This window comes from Oncorhynchus mykiss, chromosome 3 (assembly GCF_013265735.2).
Source record: "Oncorhynchus mykiss isolate Arlee chromosome 3, USDA_OmykA_1.1, whole genome shotgun sequence".
In the NCBI taxonomy this organism is placed as follows: Eukaryota; Metazoa; Chordata; class Actinopteri; order Salmoniformes; family Salmonidae; genus Oncorhynchus; species Oncorhynchus mykiss.
The window spans coordinates 57,415,686-57,437,323 of NC_048567.1; the positions used below are offsets into that span (position 1 = coordinate 57,415,686).

At 40.8% G+C, this 21,638-nt stretch overlaps 1 protein-coding gene, 2 non-coding genes and 1 pseudogene across 6 annotated transcripts; 3 read left to right on the top strand and 1 right to left on the bottom strand.

The window, feature by feature from the left end:
* Positions 1 to 396: 396 nt before the first annotated feature.
* On the bottom strand, positions 397 to 11,659 carry LOC110520281 (high affinity cGMP-specific 3',5'-cyclic phosphodiesterase 9A). 4 transcript variants are annotated; one of them, XM_036974746.1, is made up of 14 exons: positions 11,303 to 11,659; positions 9,778 to 9,939; positions 9,588 to 9,639; positions 7,970 to 8,072; positions 7,703 to 7,845; positions 7,467 to 7,526; positions 3,775 to 3,952; positions 3,135 to 3,257; positions 2,846 to 2,938; positions 2,656 to 2,723; positions 2,442 to 2,544; positions 1,687 to 1,791; positions 1,363 to 1,509; positions 397 to 1,060 (listed from the first exon to the last, which is right to left on the bottom strand). In XM_036974746.1, the coding sequence occupies exons 1-14, from the start codon at positions 11,574 to 11,576 to the stop codon at positions 857 to 859; spliced, it is 1,815 nt and encodes a 604-aa protein (XP_036830641.1). In that variant the 5' UTR covers positions 11,577 to 11,659; the 3' UTR covers positions 397 to 856. The 4 variants fall into 4 exon arrangements, with proteins under 4 accessions (XP_036830641.1, XP_036830643.1, XP_036830642.1 ...); XM_036974748.1 differs by having other exon boundaries at positions 9,778 to 9,921; positions 11,303 to 11,591; XM_036974747.1 differs by having other exon boundaries at positions 9,790 to 9,939; positions 11,303 to 11,591.
* An 80-nt stretch (positions 11,660 to 11,739) lies between these two features.
* On the top strand, positions 11,740 to 19,589 carry LOC110520280 (annotated as a pseudogene).
* Positions 14,883 to 15,008, top strand: LOC118964378. Its single transcript, XR_005051426.1, has one exon. It is a non-coding gene; the product is annotated as a small nucleolar RNA ACA64 (small nucleolar RNA).
* Positions 18,460 to 18,585, top strand: LOC118936397. Its single transcript, XR_005051427.1, has one exon. It is a non-coding gene; the product is annotated as a small nucleolar RNA ACA64 (small nucleolar RNA).
* Positions 19,590 to 21,638: the final 2,049 nt, after the last annotated feature.

Genomic DNA, 21,638 nt, shown 5'->3' on the forward strand with positions numbered 1-21,638 from the left:
TTCACCCGTTCCTAGTATTGCCGCGTTCGGAGCTTGTCGGAACTAGGAAAGTTGAAGATTTCCGCGTTTCCTAGTTCCGACTAGCATATGAATGCGGCATTTTGCGCAACGTTTTTCACTGCAGTTCCAAAGGTCGTCGCTAGTTACCACAGCCACAAAGTCATAAACTTCGCCTATTTCTACAATTTATCTTCTTAAAATATGATTTTAACCCTAACATTAACCACACTGCTATCCCTTATGCCGAACCCTAACCTTAAATGTAGTAGCCAATTTTGACTGTGGCCGAGTGCCATCTAGTGGAAACCAGTTACAAATGATCAAGATAATGAAAATGTATCCATTGTACAATGTACATTGCAGAATAATATGAAATATGAATATAACGAGGAAATGTTTGTTTGTTGTGTTCATTTATTTGTCTCCAAATAGAACACTTAAATCTAAAAGTACAATACATGCAAAAACATATTTAATATAATATCTGTTATTTCTGTCCTTTTTTCTACATTATCAATATGAAAAACATCCCATGTCCACTAGATGACAACCATAGTCCAGATTTTCAGTGAAGACAAATCCACTAAGCTTTATCCCCATTTTTCAGTTAGACAATAGCTCTTCTGGTCTTTCGTTTAAGCATATCACTAATACAAAACATAACTGCACACTGATTCTTCGTATGTCTTGTATGTCATATTGTATAATTAACCATTATTCATATGCAAATATTTTGAAAACTGAATATATGCAGTGAAAAACATTTGTAGCAAAACACAGCAGACAACTCCTGTAACACGACATAGTGAATACCTTGTCTCTACAAAGACCAAAGGAACCATATAAGTGCTTGCCATCACAGAGTGGGTGGTTTCAAGGCATTCCCAGCCTCTGACAGACTATTTGCTGTTTTCTGAGGGTTCTGTAAGTTCTGGGGTGTCGTGTTCTTGGCTGCAGCTGCCTTGTCGCTTTGTGCTCGGATCAGTTTCTCTCTCTCTAGGGCTTTCTCCATCTCTGTGTAGTAGTCCAGGGCCTTACGCACCGGGTCTATGATGTGCTGCTACAGGGGCACAGAGAGGAAAAGGGATCTGGATATGTTTACACAAATATGGCAGCTAGTCAGTGCTTTAGTTGGGCCAGTGCCAACCAGTACAGAATACCGGCACAGCTGCACCTTGCATTTTCTACTGCTTGAGTAACGGCACCCCTTTTCACTCCAAAATATTCACTCTTAAATATTCACTCTAAAATATGAATGAGTCCCAGTACCTTTTGATTCCACTTCATGCAGAGCAGTTGGGGATGAAGTTGCATCACAGTGAAGCTACATTAGTGTAGTGGTTGTAGACCGGGAGCTCTTACCTCCAGGCAGGGGAAAAGGTTAGCCAGCTCAATGAAGAGGGGTAAGAGGACGAAGCCAATGAAGCCTGTCTGAGAGGATGGCTTGGTCACCTTGTCCCTGTCCATGAACGGGGTGACAGGAAGACCCTCCAGCTTCTCCTTGTCACTCTGAGGGAGGCCAGTTGAGAGCAGGACTGAATTAATATTACATTGTAGTAGGCTATCTCTATGATACACAGTAGCATACCATTTCGAATGAAGCAGTGTTTTAGCCACACATTCCAAGTTGTATGCTGGAAGTTATATTGGAACATAACCAATATCTGTGTTTTGGTGCTTAGTTACCTGGTTGTAGAACTCCTGCAGGAGGCAGTCTAACCAGGGTTCAGCCACATCCATAGGCCGTGCTTCGTTGGAGATGTCACTCACTTTGATCATGATCATCATCAGCTGGAGGGAGACAGGGGGGATATACACTATTGTTCAGAAGTTTGGGGTCACTTAGAAATGTCATTGTTTTTGAAAGAAAAGCAAAAAAAATCCATTCAAATAACATCAAATTGAGCAGAAATAGTGTAGACATTGTTAATGTTATAAATGACGATTGTAGCTGGAAACGGCTGATTTTTAATGGAATATCTACATAGGCGTACAGAGGCCCATTATCAGCAACCATCACTCCTGTGTTCCAATGGCACATTGTGTTAGCTAATCCAAGTTTATCATTTTAAAAGGCTAATTGATCATTAGAAAACACTTTTGCAATTATGTTAGCACAGCTGAAAACTGTTGTGCTGATTAAAGAAGTGTCAACAGTGAACGGTAGTGTACATATCACTTTAATCCAGTCAGGAAGAGCCCCAGGCTGGTACCCTATCGGCACGAGTAGATACCAAGATTCTCCCATCTGATGTTGCTAGGCAACATGGCTGTAGACTCCTATGGTAACATGGCAACATCTGACTAAAAAGGAACAGGGAGTACCAGGATGACATTTACCTGACATCCAGTCAGGGTGACATTTACATGACACCTCATAAACACTGGGCTAAACATAGGACTATTTCTGAAACATACTGTTTATTCATATCCTTTCTTACCACATCTCTGTGGTCCTTGTTGCTGAAGTCAAAGACAAGCAGGATGGACTTGAATTTGTTCAGGATCTCATTATGTCTCGTCATATCAGTGGCCAGGATGCATCTAAGAATAAATGAAATGCCTTGAGTTGATGCACTCGCCACACATTACGGTTAGATCAAAGTAAACATATATTTGTGTTGGTGAAGAGGATGCAAAGAAATACATTCTTACTTGATTATGCCCTCTCTTATCCGTTTATACTGTTCAGTTGTCAGATTTCTGAAAATGTTGTTTTCATTCTGTAAGAAAGACAAACACTTTACTGTTGACATCTGAAAAGTTGGCCCACACACACCACAGCCCAACTTCAGTCACCCATGCCAATACCACCCATAACTTCTCCAGTCATCCATACTCATACCTTCTCCAGGATCTCAAAAGCCACAGCACAGTGGTGGTTCTCAAGGGGGGAAATGTCATTGTAGCGCAGGGCCAGTTCTGTACGAGCATTTATCTGAAAAATAGAGCTGATAGTGAGTTATCAATTCACACACACACACACACACACACACACACACACACACACACACACACACACACACACACACACACACACACACACACACACACACACACACACACACACACACACACACACACACACACACACACACACACACACATCTGTGGTAGTCAGATAGATAGGTCACCTGGTAAGCATTGTTGTATCCCGTGTGATCAAGGTCGTGACAGACTGCAGAGGTCAGCATGGTGAGCAGGTCAATGCTGTCAATCTTACTTTTCAGGTCCGTCAGCCAGATCAGCCCATACATCTATCAGAGAATAAATAATTGCAAGAGCAGCAGTCCAGAGAGAATACAACTCAATGATGGATAATTGCTATAACATTCATCCACAGGAATTATATTAATAGAAACATTGACATTTGTTTTTGTTGATTTCTAAAGGACTTTTAATGGTGGTGTGCTGTTGCACTGGTGTGTTATTGCATGTTATTTAAACTGTATATGCCAGGTTGTTCATTCTACATCATGGCAGGTTGTTATCCCCTGTGGGTAATAACGCAATGTCTTAACCGGCAAACCTCTGAATGATTATATTGAGTCTATTTCTAAAATCGGTTAAGGGGTCTGGATGTCCTAACCAATCAGGGTTTAGGGTGATTGGATAATTGGATCATTTTATATGATTGCACAGAGGAATGGGACTACATGATTTCCCCTGACCACCCTCTTTTTCACACACACACACACACACACACACACACACACACACACACACACACACACACACACACACACACACACACACACACACTCTCTCTCTCACCATCTGGGTGACACAGAAGCAGTGTTTGAAGTTGTGGAAGGGGATGTTGTTGTAGCGTTTGTACACCTCATACAGGAACTTGTGCAGCACCTCAGGCTCTATGTTAAAGGTGGCAATGAAGTCCAGGTCTGTGTACATGACCTGCAGTAGAACCATGATCTCTGCATCCTCCCACTGCCTGCACACACATAGCAGGACAAGTCAAGTGTCAAAAGGTCAAATCATTCATTTTTAGGTCATAAAACCGCTTGTGTATATACTGACAATCACAAGTATAGCTTTCTTGAGATGAATATAGGTGTGCCCCAGGGTTCCATTTTAGCTCCTGTGTTGTTCTCAATTTTTATTAATGATTTGGGGAATTGGGATGCAACCAGCAAAGTTACATCTGTATGCAGATGATACAGTTATATATTCATGTGCTCCTTCTCTAGTTCAGGCTGTTGAAGAGCTCCAGACTGCTTTTCAGTCACTTTTCAGTCACTCCCTTTATGGTCTCAAACTGGTCTTGAATGTACAAAAAACGGAATTCATGACCTTTACCAGAGCTAGAACTCTGCCAGAGAACATTAGCATTGTCACATCTGGTAGCTTATCCATTGAAAGTGTCATCCTACAAATATCTAGGTATTTGGTTGGATGACAAGTTGTCCTTTAAAGTTCATGTGGATAATCTTGTGACAAAGCTTCAATTGAAATTGGGTTTTTATTTTTGTAATAAGGCTTGCTTCCCACTTATGGCTAGAAAGAAGCTTGTTCAAGCCACTTTTCTCTCTGTAAGTGATTACGGTGACTTGTTGTATATGCGTGCAACCTCATCCGTCTTACAGAGACTGGACTCTTTATCATGCATCCTTGCCCTTTATTACAAATGCCAAGTCACTCACCCACCATTGCACATTGTACTAAATTGTAGGTTGGACCTCACTTTATATGTGCAGAAAGATACATTTGTATGTGTTCATCTACTGTACAAAGCCCTTTTGGGTAAACTCCCTCTTTACCTCTGTAGTCTGGTCTCCTACACTACTAGCAGTTACCATACCCGATCTGCTAGGTGGTTGCTACTTAGTCCTTAGGACATTCACAGTATTAGGCAAGACTGCCTTCTCTTCTTGTGCACTAAACACATGGAATAACGTAAAATCCATGCTTCATCTAGATATGTTAGTGCCACTGAATGAATTTACAATATTGATTGGAGACTCTGTTACAGAGGAGTGTAAATGCTTTTTTTTAAAGGTTGTTGTATGTTTTAATTATGTAATATATTGATTGTTGCTGCCTTCTTGGCCAGGTCTCCCTTGAAAAAGAGACTCTGGGTCTCAATGGGCTTTTTAAATATATATATTTTTAAACACGGTACTAACTGTAACCTACTGTATGCTTCATATGTAGCAATAACCACTTTAAATGTGCCCTTTAGTGTCCTGACCAAAGGTCGATAAATAAGGTAAAGTGATGGATTAATAGATTTCTGGATGCAGTAGCTCCGGGTGAGCTGCCCTTTTGACTAATCTCTGTACGGGTCTAACAAACACTTACTTGGAATATTTAATCATATACAGTGCCTGGCGAAAGTATTCGGCCCCCTTGAACTTTGCGACCTTTTGCCACATTTCAGGCTTCAAACATAAATATATAAAAATGTATTTTTTTGTGAAGAATCAACAACAAGTGGGACACAATCATGAAGTGGAACAACATTTATTGGATATTTCAAACTTTTTTAACAAATCAAAAACTGAAAAATTGGGCGTGCAAAATTATTCAGCCCCTTTACTTTCAGTGCAGCAAACTCTCTCCAGAAGTTCAGTGAGGATCTCTGAATGATCCAATGTTGACCTAAATGACTAATGATGATAAATACAATCCACCTGTGTGTAATCAAGTCTCCGTATAAATGCACCTGCACTGTGATAGTCTCAGAGGTCCGTTAAAAGCGCAGAGAGCATCATGAAGAACAACGAAGGTGGGAGACTCTGTCCATAGGACAACAATCAGTCGTATATTGCACAAATCTGACCTTTATGGAAGAGTGGCAAGAAGAAAGCCATTTCTTAAAGATATCCATAAAAAGTGTTGTTTAAAGTTTGCCACAAGCCACCTGTGAGACACACCAAACATGTGGAAGAAGGTGCTCTGGTCAGATGAAACCAAAATTGAACTTTTTGGCAACAATGCAAAACGTTATGTTTGGCGTAAAAGCAACACAGCTCATCACCCTGAACACACCATCCCCACTGTCAAACATGGTGGTGGCAGCATCATGGTTTGGGCCTGCTTTTCTTCAGCAGGGACAGGGAAGATGGTTAAAATTGATGGGAAGATGGATGGAGCCAAATACAGGACCATTCTGGAAGAAAACCTGATGGAGTCTGCAAAAGACCTGAGACTGGGACGGAGATTTGTCTTCCAACAAGACAATGATCCAAAACATAAAGCAAAATCTACAATGGAATGGTTCAAAAATAAACATATCCAGGTGTTAGAATGGCCAAGTCAAAGTCCAGACCTGAATCCAATCGAGAATCTGTGGAAAGAACTGAAAACTGCTGTTCACAAATGCTCTCCATCCAACCTCACTGAGCTCGAGCTGTTTTGCAAGGAGGAATGGGAAAAAATGTCAGTCTCTCGATGTGCAAAACTGATAGAGACATACCCCAAGCGACTTACAGCTGTAATCGCAGCAAAAGGTGGCGCTACAAAGTATTAACTTAAGGGGGCTGAATAATTTTGCACGCCCAATTTTTCAGTTTTTGATTTGTTAAAAAAGTTTGAAATATCCAATAAATGTCGTTCCACTTCATGATTGTGTCCCACTTGTTGTTGATTCTTCACAAAAAAATACAGTTTTATATATTTATGTTTGAAGCCTGAAATGTGGCAAACGGTCGCAAAGTTCAAGGGGGCCGAATACTTTCGCAAGGCACTGTATATTCAGGGAACAGTTTTGAAAGTGGTCCTAGTGTACATGTCACAAAAATATGGGTTATTGTATGGTAGCTAGGGTTTAAAAATTCCAGTAACTTTAAATAAATTCCCTGGTTTTCCCAAAATCCTGTTTGGAGGATCCCAGAACCAAGAGGAATTAAGCAGGAAATCCGAAACCCTCCAACCAGGATTTCTGGAAAAGTAGGGAATTTATTGACAGTTCCCTGAATTTCGTAACCCTAATGGTAGCTTTAGTTTTTTCCCCAAGTGGCCAATATATATTCCATCTTTTGAAGTGAGGTATTCACCTTATGTTAGTTCTAAAAGGCCCTGAAGTAATACACACTGTAACCAAACAGGACTGAAAGCTGTGATGTGTATGTTGTACGCATAATGCATCCTTCAAAAGTGCCCGTGTTAACGAAGCTTGTTATAAAGACCTCCTTTTGATTGGTAAACCCATAGCAGACAGCCATTCATATTGATATGAGCCTGTACGACAGATGAAAGGGTTGAATAACCCCATCCTCTTCAGGCCCTGCTCCCTGTCTCTCCCTGTCTCTCTTTTGAAGCAGCAGGTGCAGATGCTGTTTGTTTATCACACAACAGAGACATTGCTCGACCCTCTCACCTCCCACGCACAACCAGCACTCATAGGACCCTGTCTGTAGTCTCTCTGTAACTCCTACTGTGTAAAAAAGACCATTAGCACATTTTCTAAGGAAAGTACAAAAAAGGAAAATAGATGGGGAACTCACCAGTTGTCAAAAGTTGGGGTCTTGAGGTACTGTCTCACTTCTTCTGAAACCTCCAGAGAACTATGGAGAACATAGAATAGTAATTTTGTTATTTTCATCTCAAATTTTTATAATATCCAAATTGTGATCTCAATTGCAACACCACTATTCAAGCAATGGAGTCTTGATAAGAGTGGCACAGCCTATTCATCTGATAACACATGGTCTCTATCATCATTGAGCGTAAGTAAACATGCCTCATCTGCAGGAACTTTTCCCGTACATGTTCACATTCCTCTCTGGTCTTGCGCAGTGTTCTCTTGTGGTAGAAAGGAGAGGGCTTCTGTGTTCCCTCAGATAGCTCTTTGAATAGGCCCAGCCAGCTGAGATGCTCAACACTCTGTGGAGACACAGATACACTTGGCTAGGCAGACACAGTGAACTTACATGATACTGGTATATGAATGAGCCTTTACACATAATTTAACAAATTCTATCTGTACAGCATCAATAACACAACGTACCTCAAGTTTCTCCCGGAATGACTCCACCTGTCTCTTCATCTCGTACACGACTGCAGGAGTCTCACCAGCCTCGATCAGGATCTTCTTCTCCAAGCCCTGCAGTCTGGGGTACAAAACAGATGGCCCTCCTGACTCACACAGCCCTGAAGTCTATGGCAATGCTCCCTCGAAGCTGCAGGTGTGCATGGGCACACAGCACCCGGGGCTGCCAAAGAAGAAATATCAGCCCACGTAGAGAAGAACGAGATTCAACTTCACTCAACTTTCTATAGTTTACCCCATTAGTTAATTAACACTATCAATGTTTTCCTTTACTGTGGGAATTGTGATTTAATCAATGCAATATTAGCCACTTTCAAGGCAATATACAAAAACAAAACAAATTATGCAAGAGATTTTGTTGTAGGCAGAACGCATCCGAGTCCCGTACTCTACATAGACCGGTGCGCCATAACCAATCAGAGTTGCAGTAGGCGTATATGCAAATGAGCCATTTCCATACAGTATATGGATCTGTGCCGTTCACTTTGAACTGGACTGTTTCTACAGCTTGAGCGGTCGTGAGTAGATGCGCTTGTTTTGAGATCAAAGTGAGAGCTTGATATAGCGACATGTGGACATTTGTTCATATCCTTTGCTAATTAGTGAGGTATTATCCCAGTTATAGATCATTTGTAGTCAGCATTGGGGGAGTGATTGCCTCCTAAAAGAGCACAAAACGTATGCATTTCTAGACATCTTTGAAAAGCGAGTCAAGTAAAGAGACTTTTTTTTGTCTCAAAAGGGGCAGTGTTGTATTTTAAGACTGGCTACTTAGCTTATTAAAGCCTATAGGCAGAGTACCCCATAATTTGTCTGATTCTCTGTAATAATGTTATGGGAACAATGATGCACTTTATTTTGTAAAGTGGTTTCTTGCATCAAACAACAACATCATTTGCAGCCACCTCCTTGTCTGAAGGACAAGTGGATAAACAGGTTAATGTCAATCCCTGCATTTTTTGTTCAAAAGTCTCATAGAATGTAGGCCTACATTGAACACCACACATTGGCTGATACTATTGGCTGAATGATAGAACAACTATTTCCATGTTCAAATGTTATGGGAGGCATTTTCTCCATTGTTTTTGATGGTAAGCCACTCTGGTCTGCCATTCTGGTAGGCCTACATTTTGATCAAATAGCCACAGTAGCCTACGTAACCACTGTTAAAACTAACTTAAAGCGGGTACAACCTCAGTGTTCACAGTAAACACACGCAGGAAGTTGCACAGAATTTTTCACAACGTTCAAGTTTGCGCTCAGCAGACCTGAGATTTGCTCAGTGACTAAAACAATTAGAGGGAACATTGGTCTGGGGTACAGAACATGTGGTTTTCCTGACTCCCACAGCCCTGCAGTCTGGGGTACAGAACATATGGTCTTCCTGACTCACACAGCCCTGCAGTCTGGGGTACAGAACATATGGTCTTCCTGACTCACACAGCCCTGCAGTCTGGGATACATAACATATGGCCCTCCTGACTCACACAGCTTGATCCCTTACATGGTCTGACAGTTTCAGAATGGGCCCCAACCTTGAGAATGGTCACTCCTGTATACACCATGTCAGCCTTACCTTTTCTCCATGGAGGAGAGGTCAAATCCTAGTGCCACAGCAAGCTCCACTCCTTCAACATGAGGTACACAATTAAAATATTAACATCAATATACACAGGCCCTAATGAAACAAACAAGAGTTACAACACAATAACAATGCAAGTATTTCCACTGTCAGCCAATGTCTCTGGCGCCATGGCAGAGAATACCTAATGGCTCACTGTTGCAGTCAGCAGCCACCACCTCTAGCTTATAACAGGAGTTAGGACTGTTGGGCTCCAGGCGCGGGGAGATGTTGATGATGTTGCCCTTAGGGTTGTACAGCTTCAGAATGTCATGGGGTCCTGCCTCAGCTGCAGAGCGGAACAGATCTTGAAAGTAACAAACACACACGTGCATGCAAACACAGACAACATTTTAAGTTGATCTCCTGTGAAAATAGCTCAGGCAACCAATACTGAACACTTCAATTAACACTAGTTTCGAGTTTTGTAATCAAACACACACAAACACCCCCTAGATCTCTCTCTGTACAGCAGGTGAACAAAATAATAGGTTTTTATGTGCTCAGCAGCTTGGCCAAGCTTTTGTCAATGCCATTCATACACACAAAGATTAGAAGAGAGGGACTATTATTGCCCGAGGCAGCTCTGTAAAGGGGTAATCTAAAGCTATCAATTCACACCGTGTCTGTGCCTAAATAGACGTGCAAAACATCTACCAAAGGAATAAAAGGGAGAAGAAAAGAGGCGAAATGAGAAGGTAAAGGATTCGAGAGATCATTTCAAACCCACGATCAATTGCACTTTATGATTGCATTTTATATCAATGCTATTTTTGTGCGCTACAAAGGGGTTTATAGGCAGTCAAATCTACAGACAGTAGGCAGAATCTTTGAAAGAAAATGAATTCTCATTACATTAGCAACTATGAGATGGATCTCAAGTTATTTGATCCCTGAATGAAATTACATTCCTTTATGCCTGTCCTTGGTACTGTTTGGAAAATAATACTATTGACATGTTATGTATTTATTTATTTTAATGGACTTTCAATAACCCCTTCCCTCTATCTCATTAGAGTAACAACCCACAACTATGCTGAGACCTCAATAACCCTCACATCAATACGTCACATCTCGACTCTATTCTAAAGATGCCATATGTACACCATATGTTAGCTTTGACACAAATGTAAGTGCAGAGTGTTGTTGTCAGCTGCACCTGTGTCTGTCTCTATCCTGCTGAAGCATCAAGCATGCACTATTTCTCTCTATCAATTCAGAGACTGTTTGCTTCTTTTGATGAAGACAATGATTGCAGGTCTTACATAATAATGATTGCACTTACATAACTATTTTAGGTCTCAGTGCTTTACTTGAGTTCTGATCCATTGTTGGATCTGGTAGAGAAGCAATAAAAGTGCTTTGTGATTTTAACCTTTCCATGTATGTACTTTGTTTATATATTTCAAATCAATTAAAAAACCAACGTTTATTGGATGTGTACACAGTATAGCAGATGTTATTGTGGGTGTAGAGAAATGCTTGTGTTACTAGCTCCTAACAGTGCTGTGAAATGTCAAACAAGTATACAAATCATAAATATTTCAGAGGTTTTGAGAGGTTTCTCATATCAGAGTAATGAGTTCAAAATCAAGCTTCAGACAACAGTACAATTTGATGATATTTCAAAGACACCAAAATAAAAAGGTGATATTATTTTAATTGCCTACCTTTGACATCCTGGGCAGGGCAATCCACTGGAAACTCTGCCTGCTCTGGTCTTCCATTCACAGTAAAGTAGATTATTTTTGTTGCCATATCAGTTTTTAAAGCCACTGCCCTCACTGTTTTGAATTTATTGTGTGACCACATTAATTTAGTAGAGACCCACTCCAACGACCCCTCCTCCCTCTCCCTCTGACACACACACACACACACACACACCCTCCCTTTGCAACAATTGAATCTGATGCCATGGATTTCCATAAACATTACACTTCTCATATGATATACATTTTATTCAAAGTGATATTGCAAGTATTTTTCGGTACTCACTATTTTCCAAACTGTCATCATTAGTTATTGTGAATAATATTGTTTTTGTGGTCAAGATAAGGCTTGCTGTCTTGATACCTCCAAAACGATATATGACGCTGTCTCTCATGTATATGCTGAGTCTAGTCACGTGTGTTAATGACGTCTGAAAGAAGAAAACGTGTTTTCGGTCTCGCGAATCGCCAAATAAGTGCCATGAGAGAAACTAAGGCACCGGTGGCTACTAAGCCGGCTAAAGCTTTTTTGGCTCTGAATCTGAAAGAGGAGCCTGAATTCAAGACGAAAGTCCAGGAGATGAAGAAGCGACCCAAAAAGGTTGGTTTGCCCAAATTGCACTGGACTGAAATCCACATCATGCACGTGGGGCCAAGTTCTCAAGCTAGCTAGAGTCTTAATACCCAAAGCCTATACATTTTATTCTAAACAATAGATATGTTCGTTTATCTAATCACATTGTTTCCGCAAGGGGTGTGCTATAGCCGCATTATCCTGGTAGGTAGCTAACTAGCAAGCTAGCTAACAGTAGCTAACGCCTAGCTAGCTAACGTCACACAAAATTCAATCCAGTTTCTAAACCCAGAGACGCAACATCGCGAGACTTCCGGGAACGCTTGAGAAGCAGACCAAATAAATTTTTATTGGTCACATACACGTGTTTAGCAGATGCTATTGCAGGTGTAGCGAAATTCTTGTGTTTCTAGCTCCAACAGTGCAGTAATATTTAACAAGTTATATCAAACAATTTCACAACAATACACACATTTTAAAGTGAAGGAATGGAATTAAAAATATATAAATATTTGGATGAGCAATGTCAGAGCGACGTAGACTTAAGATACAGTATAACGTAAACTCACATAAACTCGTACATCGCCATGGTCCGTACAATTGCCCTTATTTTAGCGCCCCAAAAACGTAATAGTTCAAGATGAACTGTAATGTCAATACCACTGTAAAGCACAATGTCTCCCCTTTCCAACAGAATCAATTACATGACATAAACACTGCCCGTTTCTGCATAATTCAAGCATGCAATGAGCCCCGGTGGGGAATCGAAACTAATAGTGAGAAAGAGATGTCGTGTGGGAAAATTGCTTTTTAACATTAAAGTGACTACTGTTCCATTATTAAAGTGGCCAGTGATTTCAAGTCTGTCTATAGGTCAGCAGCCCCTAGTGTGCTAATGATGGCTATTTAACAGTCTGATGGCCTTGAGATAGAGGTTGTTTTTCAGTCTCTCGGTCCCAGGTCGGATGCACCTGTTCTGACTTCTGGATGATAGCGGGGTGAACAGGCAGTGGCTCGGGTGGTTATTGTCCTTGATCTTTTTGGCCTTCCTGGCCGGTGTATGGGGTTTGAGATGTCAATGAGAGAAGTAAACCATTATTCCTTAGCTGTTCATTTTCTTAATCTAAAGGCACAACCTAAATACGAGACAATGTCTGAAGTAGTTGAACATGTTATAACACCAATCTCGTGAAAGTGACAAACTGGCACATTTTAGTTTTCCTCAAAAACAACTTTATATAAGGAGTGCCTTGGAGTTGAAGTAGTTTGGCGTGAGGCGACTATTAGACCCAATGATGTGATTCTGCACATTTGCTTATCTAGCCAATGTCGCCATGACATCGCCTACAAACCTGATCAGGGATTTCTATAGAAGAAGTAGTTTTAGCACATCTTCACACTGTACTGTCTTTGGTTCACGCTTTGTGGGGTTGCCAGAATGCAGATGTTTCAGGGATACAGTATTTTAAACCTAACTTCCGTTTCCCCTAAAAAACAGTTGTGGAGACTCCGCTCATACGTCCTTTTATGCCTGCTACGTTAGGTTACCCAACATTTGAGTGACAGCATTTATTTGACTTAAAAGTTAGTAGTTAGTTAGTTATCTAACTACTAGCCAGCAGATCCGACCCGCGTGCTTACAACTGCACTAAGATCGGATAGCATTCCTGTGTATTCATGGTTTGCATGTTTCGTTACAATATTGTTTTGAACATTCGTTTTGTACATCCTCGACTGAGCATTCTACACAATGCATTGTCAATGAGCGCTGATGAAGATTTAATTAAAAGTGCATTACAGTTGCTTGGAAATACAATGACATTAAGAGGGAGGCGTAACTAGTAGTTAAACCTTTTGTCATCATTTTGATGTCGCTAGATTTACTTTAGATGCAGTATAACATTAGCTAGCTAGCTAAGATCGAGGGCTTGCTACCTTATTTTAGCTAGCTAACGTTAGCATAGTGTAATTTAGACTAAACAGTAGTTAGCCTCTGTCCAGAATAACTGAGTTTATCACCACTTTAGGGCACCACTAAGGCACCGTTGGTAAAGGGTGGCTTGAGAGCGTTCTTAACAATGGTATGACGCAACGGAGATGCAACCAAAGGATATTCATCCTTAAGTCTATTGATGCAGCCATGCATCAATCTAATTAACATGATTTAAAAAATACCCCTCAAAATCCGTCAATTTAAGATAATGTTTTTTTTTGCATGGGCTGCGTCTCAATCCACTGCATCTACCTATATCCACCTAATATGTTTTGCTCTACAACCCCGACAGGTTTCACAGGACTCGTCTGATAGTAACCTATACAAATTAATGCACGTATGTGGGTAGTTTTGTACGACCCCTGCTGGAGAGTGAACTTTGGGTGATGTTAGCTAGCTAGCAAGGCAAGTTAGCTAGCTACCAGGCCTTAGCTACTGTTCGCTAGCTAGCAGGCTAATGCGGCTATAGCACATCCCTTGTGGAAACAATGTGGTTGGATAAACTATAAAATGTATTGTATGAAAATGACAGTATACTTAAACTAGCAGTTGTTTAATTTATTCGGTGTAACAGTACATTTTAATGATAATGGGACAATTCGGAGTACAGCAAATTTCTCATCCCTGGATTGAGGTACGTTTTCTGAGCCATATCTCATGCTGGTTCTGCCCTGGTGCAGCTGTAAGCAAGTGAGATCTGCTGGCTAGCGAACTACATTTTACACAATGTTCTGTCTTACCCACAATTTCCTCTTTCTTTACAGGGACAACAAACAAGTCCAAGAGTGATTTATGTTGGACATCTTCCCACTGGGTTGTTTGAGCCTCAGCTCAAATCCTACATTAAACAGTTTGGAAATGTCGTCAGGTTACAACTGGCCAGGAGTAAAACGGTAAAAAAAAAACTTGGGATCCATTATCTTGAAAATGTAAGAGTGGAATGTGTTGTGTGATGCACAGGTGTGAAGAATGGCACCGTCTGAAAATTACCTCAGATGTAACAGTTGTCTGTGGTGAGAACTGTGCCGACAGTATTGTGGTACGTTAAGCTTATTGCCTGCTTTGTATAGCAGTGTGATTAAACCCATGTCCCAACATTACAGCCCTTGACTCATGGAAACAGCCATGCACCAATCAGATTTAGATACCATTGTTAGAGTTCATATTGGGAGGTGATACAGGCTGAATTATTTGACCTTATACCACAGCGTTGTTGAATACTTGTTTCTGATTGGCTAGAAGGGCATTTTAGAATGGGCATTTAACCCAGATTTTTGGACAGTTGGATGTCCTGATTACTGAAAGACCAATGGATTTTTTTAAGGCTGGTGATGATTTTTGGGGATCAAAGAGGCCGATGGACAATATATATCATGAATATCATTAAAATTGAAAAATTGACCACATTTCCCAGACAGCCATGTATGCATTATTGCATCTGTTTTAAAATCAAAGAAATGTGACTTAGATTAGTAAAAAACAAACTACATAACATAATGGTAATAATTTTATTTGAATGGTAAATCTCTTAATAAACTGGGCATATTAAGATGGCATAGGCCTACTCACAATACAGGTGAATGCATATTCAATAGGAATGTGTGCATTTGAGTATTGATCTTGGTTTGGCTGATCAGTGGAGTCTATGGTGCTACAGATGACAATCTGTTTGCCTTCAATTTGGGACTTCTAGTAGCCTACTGATGAACAACATTTGCAAATAAGCATCAGCATTAACTCCGCTCCCTTTCACGTCTCCCTCACGCTAATTTCACTTGCTGCTGCTACGATGAGAACTAACTCAATGGCGATGACGTTTGTTACCAAGCCATAAATGTGCATAATATCTAACAAGGAGAGCGAAAGTAGGAAAAAATGTGAATCTACGATGCATGTTCTGTCTGAATGACTCCTTTGTCCATAGTTTGAGAAGTTAGAACGCACACTGCTCTAGAGCTTTCTTGGTCCATAAACATGCAGGAATATTCTTAGGTAGCTAAACCTATTGACAACCTTTTATTTAGACATTTTAAAACACTTCCTTCTTTCCCTATTACAACAATCATCTAATCCGTCTATCAACTACATTTACGGATACGCTTGTGGCTTGTCAGATCAGTACACCAGTAAAGAGCAAGTCAGATGACTCGTTGCTGAAAATGGTGCATGTTCAAAACCATAACCAGCTAACATTAGCGCCTATCTGATATCTTGGAACCTTGCTTATCTAACCAGCTAGCTAACATCACAATTTGTTAGCTATTTGACCTGTTAGTGTAAACTTTTATCTTCTTAGCGAGCTTGCTTATTGCATACGTGTCTGGCCACATTGACACAAGCCTTCTTATTAGTGAATTAACTAAACTAATATTTGCAACAGGAGTTTGATTAGTCAATGAATGTGTCAATACTGCACCTTCCTGTTGGAGAATGAGCTAGCTTGCTGCTGATTGTTCTAGCTAGACATTCCTGGGCATTTTGCAGTGCTCGTGTCTCAGGTAGTGAATGGTGGCTGGCATAGCAACAGCTTTGTAATGTAGAGGGACGATCAGCAAAACTGATAGAGAATTGTCCTTTTCTAGTCTAACTGATTTGTTTTTGAAGAGACTATTGTTGCACCATCTTCTGATGACCTAACGTGGTGAGTGATGAACATATATCTCCGGTCCTACAATGTTGCAGTTATGTCGCAAGTGGCGCTTTGCTGTCAAATCCTCCTGTTTTCAGCAACTTGTACTTTTATTTGGTTGTTATGTTGTCAGGTTTGCTAACAAACTATTTAGCTAGCTTATAGCCTTGTTTGATATGCAATGCAATCTCCAAGTAATGAAAAGTGTCAAGTGTCCTGACGAGAAGGCAAGCTTTTCTAGCTTTGCCAGCCAGGCAAAATCGGGCATCATCAGCACATTGTTATGGATGTATCCAAATTAATGTCAGTAGAAAACAGTTTAAACAAACGCAAATGCAGTTGCTTTGCTGTTAATCTGGCTACAGAGGTCGTGACTGTGTTAGCCATAGGTAGTTGGCTGGCTAGCAAGCAAGGGATAAGATCATGGCAATGGAACATAAAGAACAATTGACTGGGTTCGCGTCCATAAATACCTTGAAAAATGGGCTCCGCCTCTTCTCGCTGCATCGTCCATTATTTCAAAGGTAATGTACAGAACGTCAGCGTTTAAACCTTACATAACAACATTCTCCTCTCACAGACAGGTGGAGTTCGACTGATTGTCACCAAGATCGTTGCTGAGACAATGAACAACTAACTACCTGATGGGCGAGATACTGATCAAATGTAAGTTAGGGACTGTACTTATTATGAGGAATACCAGGGGAAAATCTGGCCTCTCTGAAATTAAAGTGGATGGCCCTCCCTTCAGTAAAATATATATTTTTAAATTGGAAGAAGCCTTTGACTGCATTCTGAAGTACCACAGTACACAGCAGTTATTGGTTAGGCAGCACAAAATGGTTTACATCAGCAAGAGCAGTACAGGCCGTGCTCATGATTGAGAACACCTATCCATTGCAGTGTGTAATGCAGTGTAGCCTAGTTTTATATACGTCATTCCAGCAGCACAAAAACTAGAAGGAAGTACATTTTCTTAGAAATATGACTTTGCCATACCCTAGGCCTATAGTTTAGGCTATGGATAATTTTGAGACCACACTCTGCGCACTTGGTATAGTGTGCCCAGCAGGGAATTTGTGATGAGGGGCACACATGGACATCACAAATTATCAAACCCTGAGCAATATGACATTTCATCGATTACAAATTACATGACCCTCCCTTGGACTAAAAAAAGACTAAACCCTCCCCCTGACTGAAATTGAAAAAAGCAGGACCCTCCCCCATTTTCCTCCGGGTAACAATTATGTACATTTTGACCACTCCCTTATCTGAAGAAATAATCCACCTTTTCATTTATTTAATTCTAGAATCATATGTTCAGGTTTAACATTTCCCCTAGCTCTTGATGTCTTGTAGTGTGCGCGCATGTTGTGGGAGGAGAGCAGCAGACCCATTTCAGCTTCACCAGAGCTGGGATAATAAAGTTCTATTGCATTCTCCAGGTAATCAGGTTCCTACTGAGGTGCATGAGGAGTTGTTTGTGGGATCACAGAGAGCTTTTAAGAAGCTGTGGCTCGCTACAACGAGACACACACCAAAGGAGGTCAAGGAGATGACCGGACAACTCCTACATGAAGAGGTCAAGCTCTGTAAAAGGCTGGCAAAGAAGGGAATCCACTACGACTTCCCAGGGTTTGTAAGTGTTGCATTTGACTCATCGGTTCAAAAGATAGATATATATTTTGTATTCCTGACTTTTTAAACTATTTTAACTTGCATTATTTTCTTGTAGTCTAATTGTAAACTCTATTTTTGAAGGCTTCTCATGTGCAACAGAAGAAAAAGTTAGATGACTCTGTGAATGCATCCACGTGTAATGAGGTAAGGACAATTAATCTGAACTACGTAACACTTTAGTGAATGACTACATCAAAGTACACGATTGCATTTTTAATGCATTTTGCTTTGATTTAGGCACAGTCTGAAAATTCCCTTCGATTTGCCAGTTGTCTGGGGTGAGAACTGTGCCGGCAGTATTGTGGTACGTTAAGCTTATTGCCTGCTCTGTATAGCAAGGTGATTAAACCCATGTGCCCATTCACTTCGCAACATCTAACAAGTAAGGGATTCTTGCACTCGGTAGGAATTAACATGTTCCCTTCCATGGAAGAAAATCATTAGAGATGCTAATAGAGCCCCATAGCTCCAACATGTAAAACGTTGTTTCTCTGTGTTAATGTCTTTCTCCTCAAGACGTGACTCCAGTGTGAACCACCTCAGTTCTGGACAGGAGGAGGTCCATGAAGATCAACGATGAGGATGGCTAAATCATCAAGAATACCCCCGCCCAAAAAAAGTCTAAAGGCAAATGTAAAGGGAAAGGGGGATACCTAGTCAGACTGTACAACTGAATGCATTCACCTGAATGCCTTCCGCATTTAACCCCAACCCCTCTGAATCAGAGAGGTGCGGGGTGCTGCCTTAATCGACATCCATGTCTTTGGCACCTGGGGAACAGTTGGTTAACTGCCTTGCTCTGGCAGAATGACAGATTTTTACCTTGTCTGCTCGGGAATACGATCAAGCAACCTAAGGAGCAGAGTCTTGACTAAGATTCCTCCTCTGAGGAAGAGGAGACTGAGGAGGAGTCCTTCCTAGAAGGGAGTGAGAAGCCCACAACGTGTGAAGAGCTCTCAGGTGACAAGAGCCAGTCGTATAGGAAGGAGCATAGTGAACGAACGTCAACGGCTGTTGTTTAAGGGACAATGACTCAATTGAATTGCCTTGCTTGTAAAAATGTATCTGCTTTACAAGGTGGTTGGTCCTCTATATAATTGCACAGAGGAGAATGACTAGAGAGTCAATGACTGTTTGACAGTGTTAGAGCCTATGCACTTGTATAGCACCTCCTAAAGTCCCATAGCCAAGGCCTAAAATTAACACCTGCCAAATTTGGGTAGATTTTGGTATTTGCTGGTAAGATGTTGATTTCACCAGCCCAGTTGGGGGTGGTCAGGGCTCCACAGTGCAAGCATTTCACTCGCATTTGTGAATAAAAATAGTAGAAGTATGATGACATTTATATAAAATAAATGCTGGAGTAGCTGTTTTCAAATTATTTCCCCTGTTTTGTTTCAGAGCTGGTAAATTAATTCACAAAGTCAAAGAACTAGCTATGAATCCTGGGTTGCACCGCCGTCTTTCTGTTGTTGCCATTGCTATCAACGTTCTACAGATGCCGCAGCATATTGATGTCTGACTGATGTTTAATGGAAAGTCTTTCTGAACAGGGCTAATGACTGTTTTTCGTCAAATTTACTCTATAGTGGCCTGGAAATACAATAACAAAAAAACCTTGTCATCATTATGTCAAGTGAATTAAAAAATATATAATTTTTTTAATTTCATTTTTATCCACTGGGCTGATATGCTTGATCCATTTTTGCTGTAGCTTTCTGCCCCCCAGATTGCTGAATCATATTGAATCACCTGACTATTATATCTGGTACTATCCCCAAGGTTTGGAAGGTGGCCCATGTACTCCCCCTTCACAAAGGTGGAGACCCTTGTGACCTACAGTTGAAGTCGGAAGTTTACATACACCTTAGCCAAGTACATTTAAACTCAGTTTTTCACAATTCCTACCATTTAATCCTAGTAAAAATTCCCTGTCTTAGGTCAGTTAGGATCACCACTTTATTTGAAGAATGTGAAATGTCAGAATAATAGTAGAGAGAATGATTTATTTAAGCTTTTATTTCTTTCATCACATTCACAGCGGGTCAGAAGTTTACATACACTCAATTAGTATTTGGTAGCATTGCCTTTAAATTGGTTAACTTGGGTCAAACGTTTCGGGTAGACTTCCACAAGCTTCCCTCAATAAGTTGGGTGAATTTGGGCCCATTCCTCCTGACAGAGCTGGTGTAACTGAGTCAGGTTTGTAGGCCTCCTTGCTCGCACACGCTTTTTCAGTTCTGCCCACAAATTTTCTATAGGATTCAGGTCAGGGCTTTGTGATGGCCACTCCCAATACCTTGAATTTGTTGTCCTTAAGCCATTTTACCACAACTTTGGAAGTATGCTTGTGGTCATTGTTCATATGGAAGACCCATTTGTGACCAAGCTTTAACTTCCAGACTGACATTTAGTGAAGTGCACCAGTCCCTCCAGCAGCAAAGCACCCCCACAACATGATGCTGCCACCCCCGTGCTTTAAGGTTGGGATGGTGTTCTTTGGCTTGCAAACATCCCCTTTTTTCTCCAAACATAACGATGGTCATTGTGGTCAAACGGTTCTATTTTTGTTTCATCAGATCAGAGGACATTTCTCAAAAAGGTATGATCTTTGTCCCCATGTGCAGTTGCAAACTGTAGTCTGGCTTTTTTATGGCGGTTTTGGAGCAGTGGCTTCTTCCTTGCTGAGCGGCCTTTCAGGTTATGTCGATATAGGACTCGTTTTACTGTGGATATAGATACTTTTGTACCTGTTTTGTACCTCCTCCAGCATCTTCACAAGGTCCTTTGCTGTTCTGGGATTGATTTTCACTTTTCGCACCAAAGTATGTTAATCTCTAGGAGACAGAATGCTTCTCCTTCCTGAACGGTATGACGGCTGCGTGGTCCCATGGTGTTTATACCTGTGTACTATTGTTTGTACAGATGAACGTGGTACCTTCAGGCATTTGGAAATTGCTCCCAAGGATGAACCAGACTTGTGGAGGTTTACAATTTGTTTTCTGAGGTCTTGGCTGATTTCTTTTGATTTTCCCATGATGTCAAGCAAAGAGGCACTGATTTTGGAGGTAGGCCTTGAAATGCATCCACAGGTACACCTCCAATTAACTCAAATTATGTCATTTAGCCTTCCAGAAGCTTAAAGGCACAGTCAACTTAGTGTATGTTAACTTCTGACCCACTGGAATTGTGATTAAGTGAAATAATCTGCCTGTAAACAATTATTGGAGAAATTACTTGTGTCATGCACAAAGTAGAAGTCCTAACCGACTTGCCAAAACTACAGTTTGTTTAAGAAGTTTGTGGAGTGGTTGAAAAATGAGTTTTAATGACTCCAACCTAAGTGTATGTAAACTTCCAACTCCAACTTTATATAATTATTGCCCTATTTCTAAACTTTCTTGCCTAGCTAAAATAT

Excerpts from the sequence above, each read along its gene's own strand:
- LOC110520281 (XM_036974746.1), bottom strand. The coding sequence starts at position 11,576 with ATGAGAAGTGTAATGTTTATGGAAATCCATGGCATCAGATTCAATTGT. Across the intron at positions 1,792-2,441 it reads ACAAGGACCACAGAGATGTG|CTGATGATGATCATGATCAA; the intron begins GTAAGAAAGGAT and ends GTCTCCCTCCAG. Across the intron at positions 1,510-1,686 it reads TGCAGGAGTTCTACAACCAG|AGTGACAAGGAGAAGCTGGA; the intron begins GTAACTAAGCAC and ends GGCCTCCCTCAG.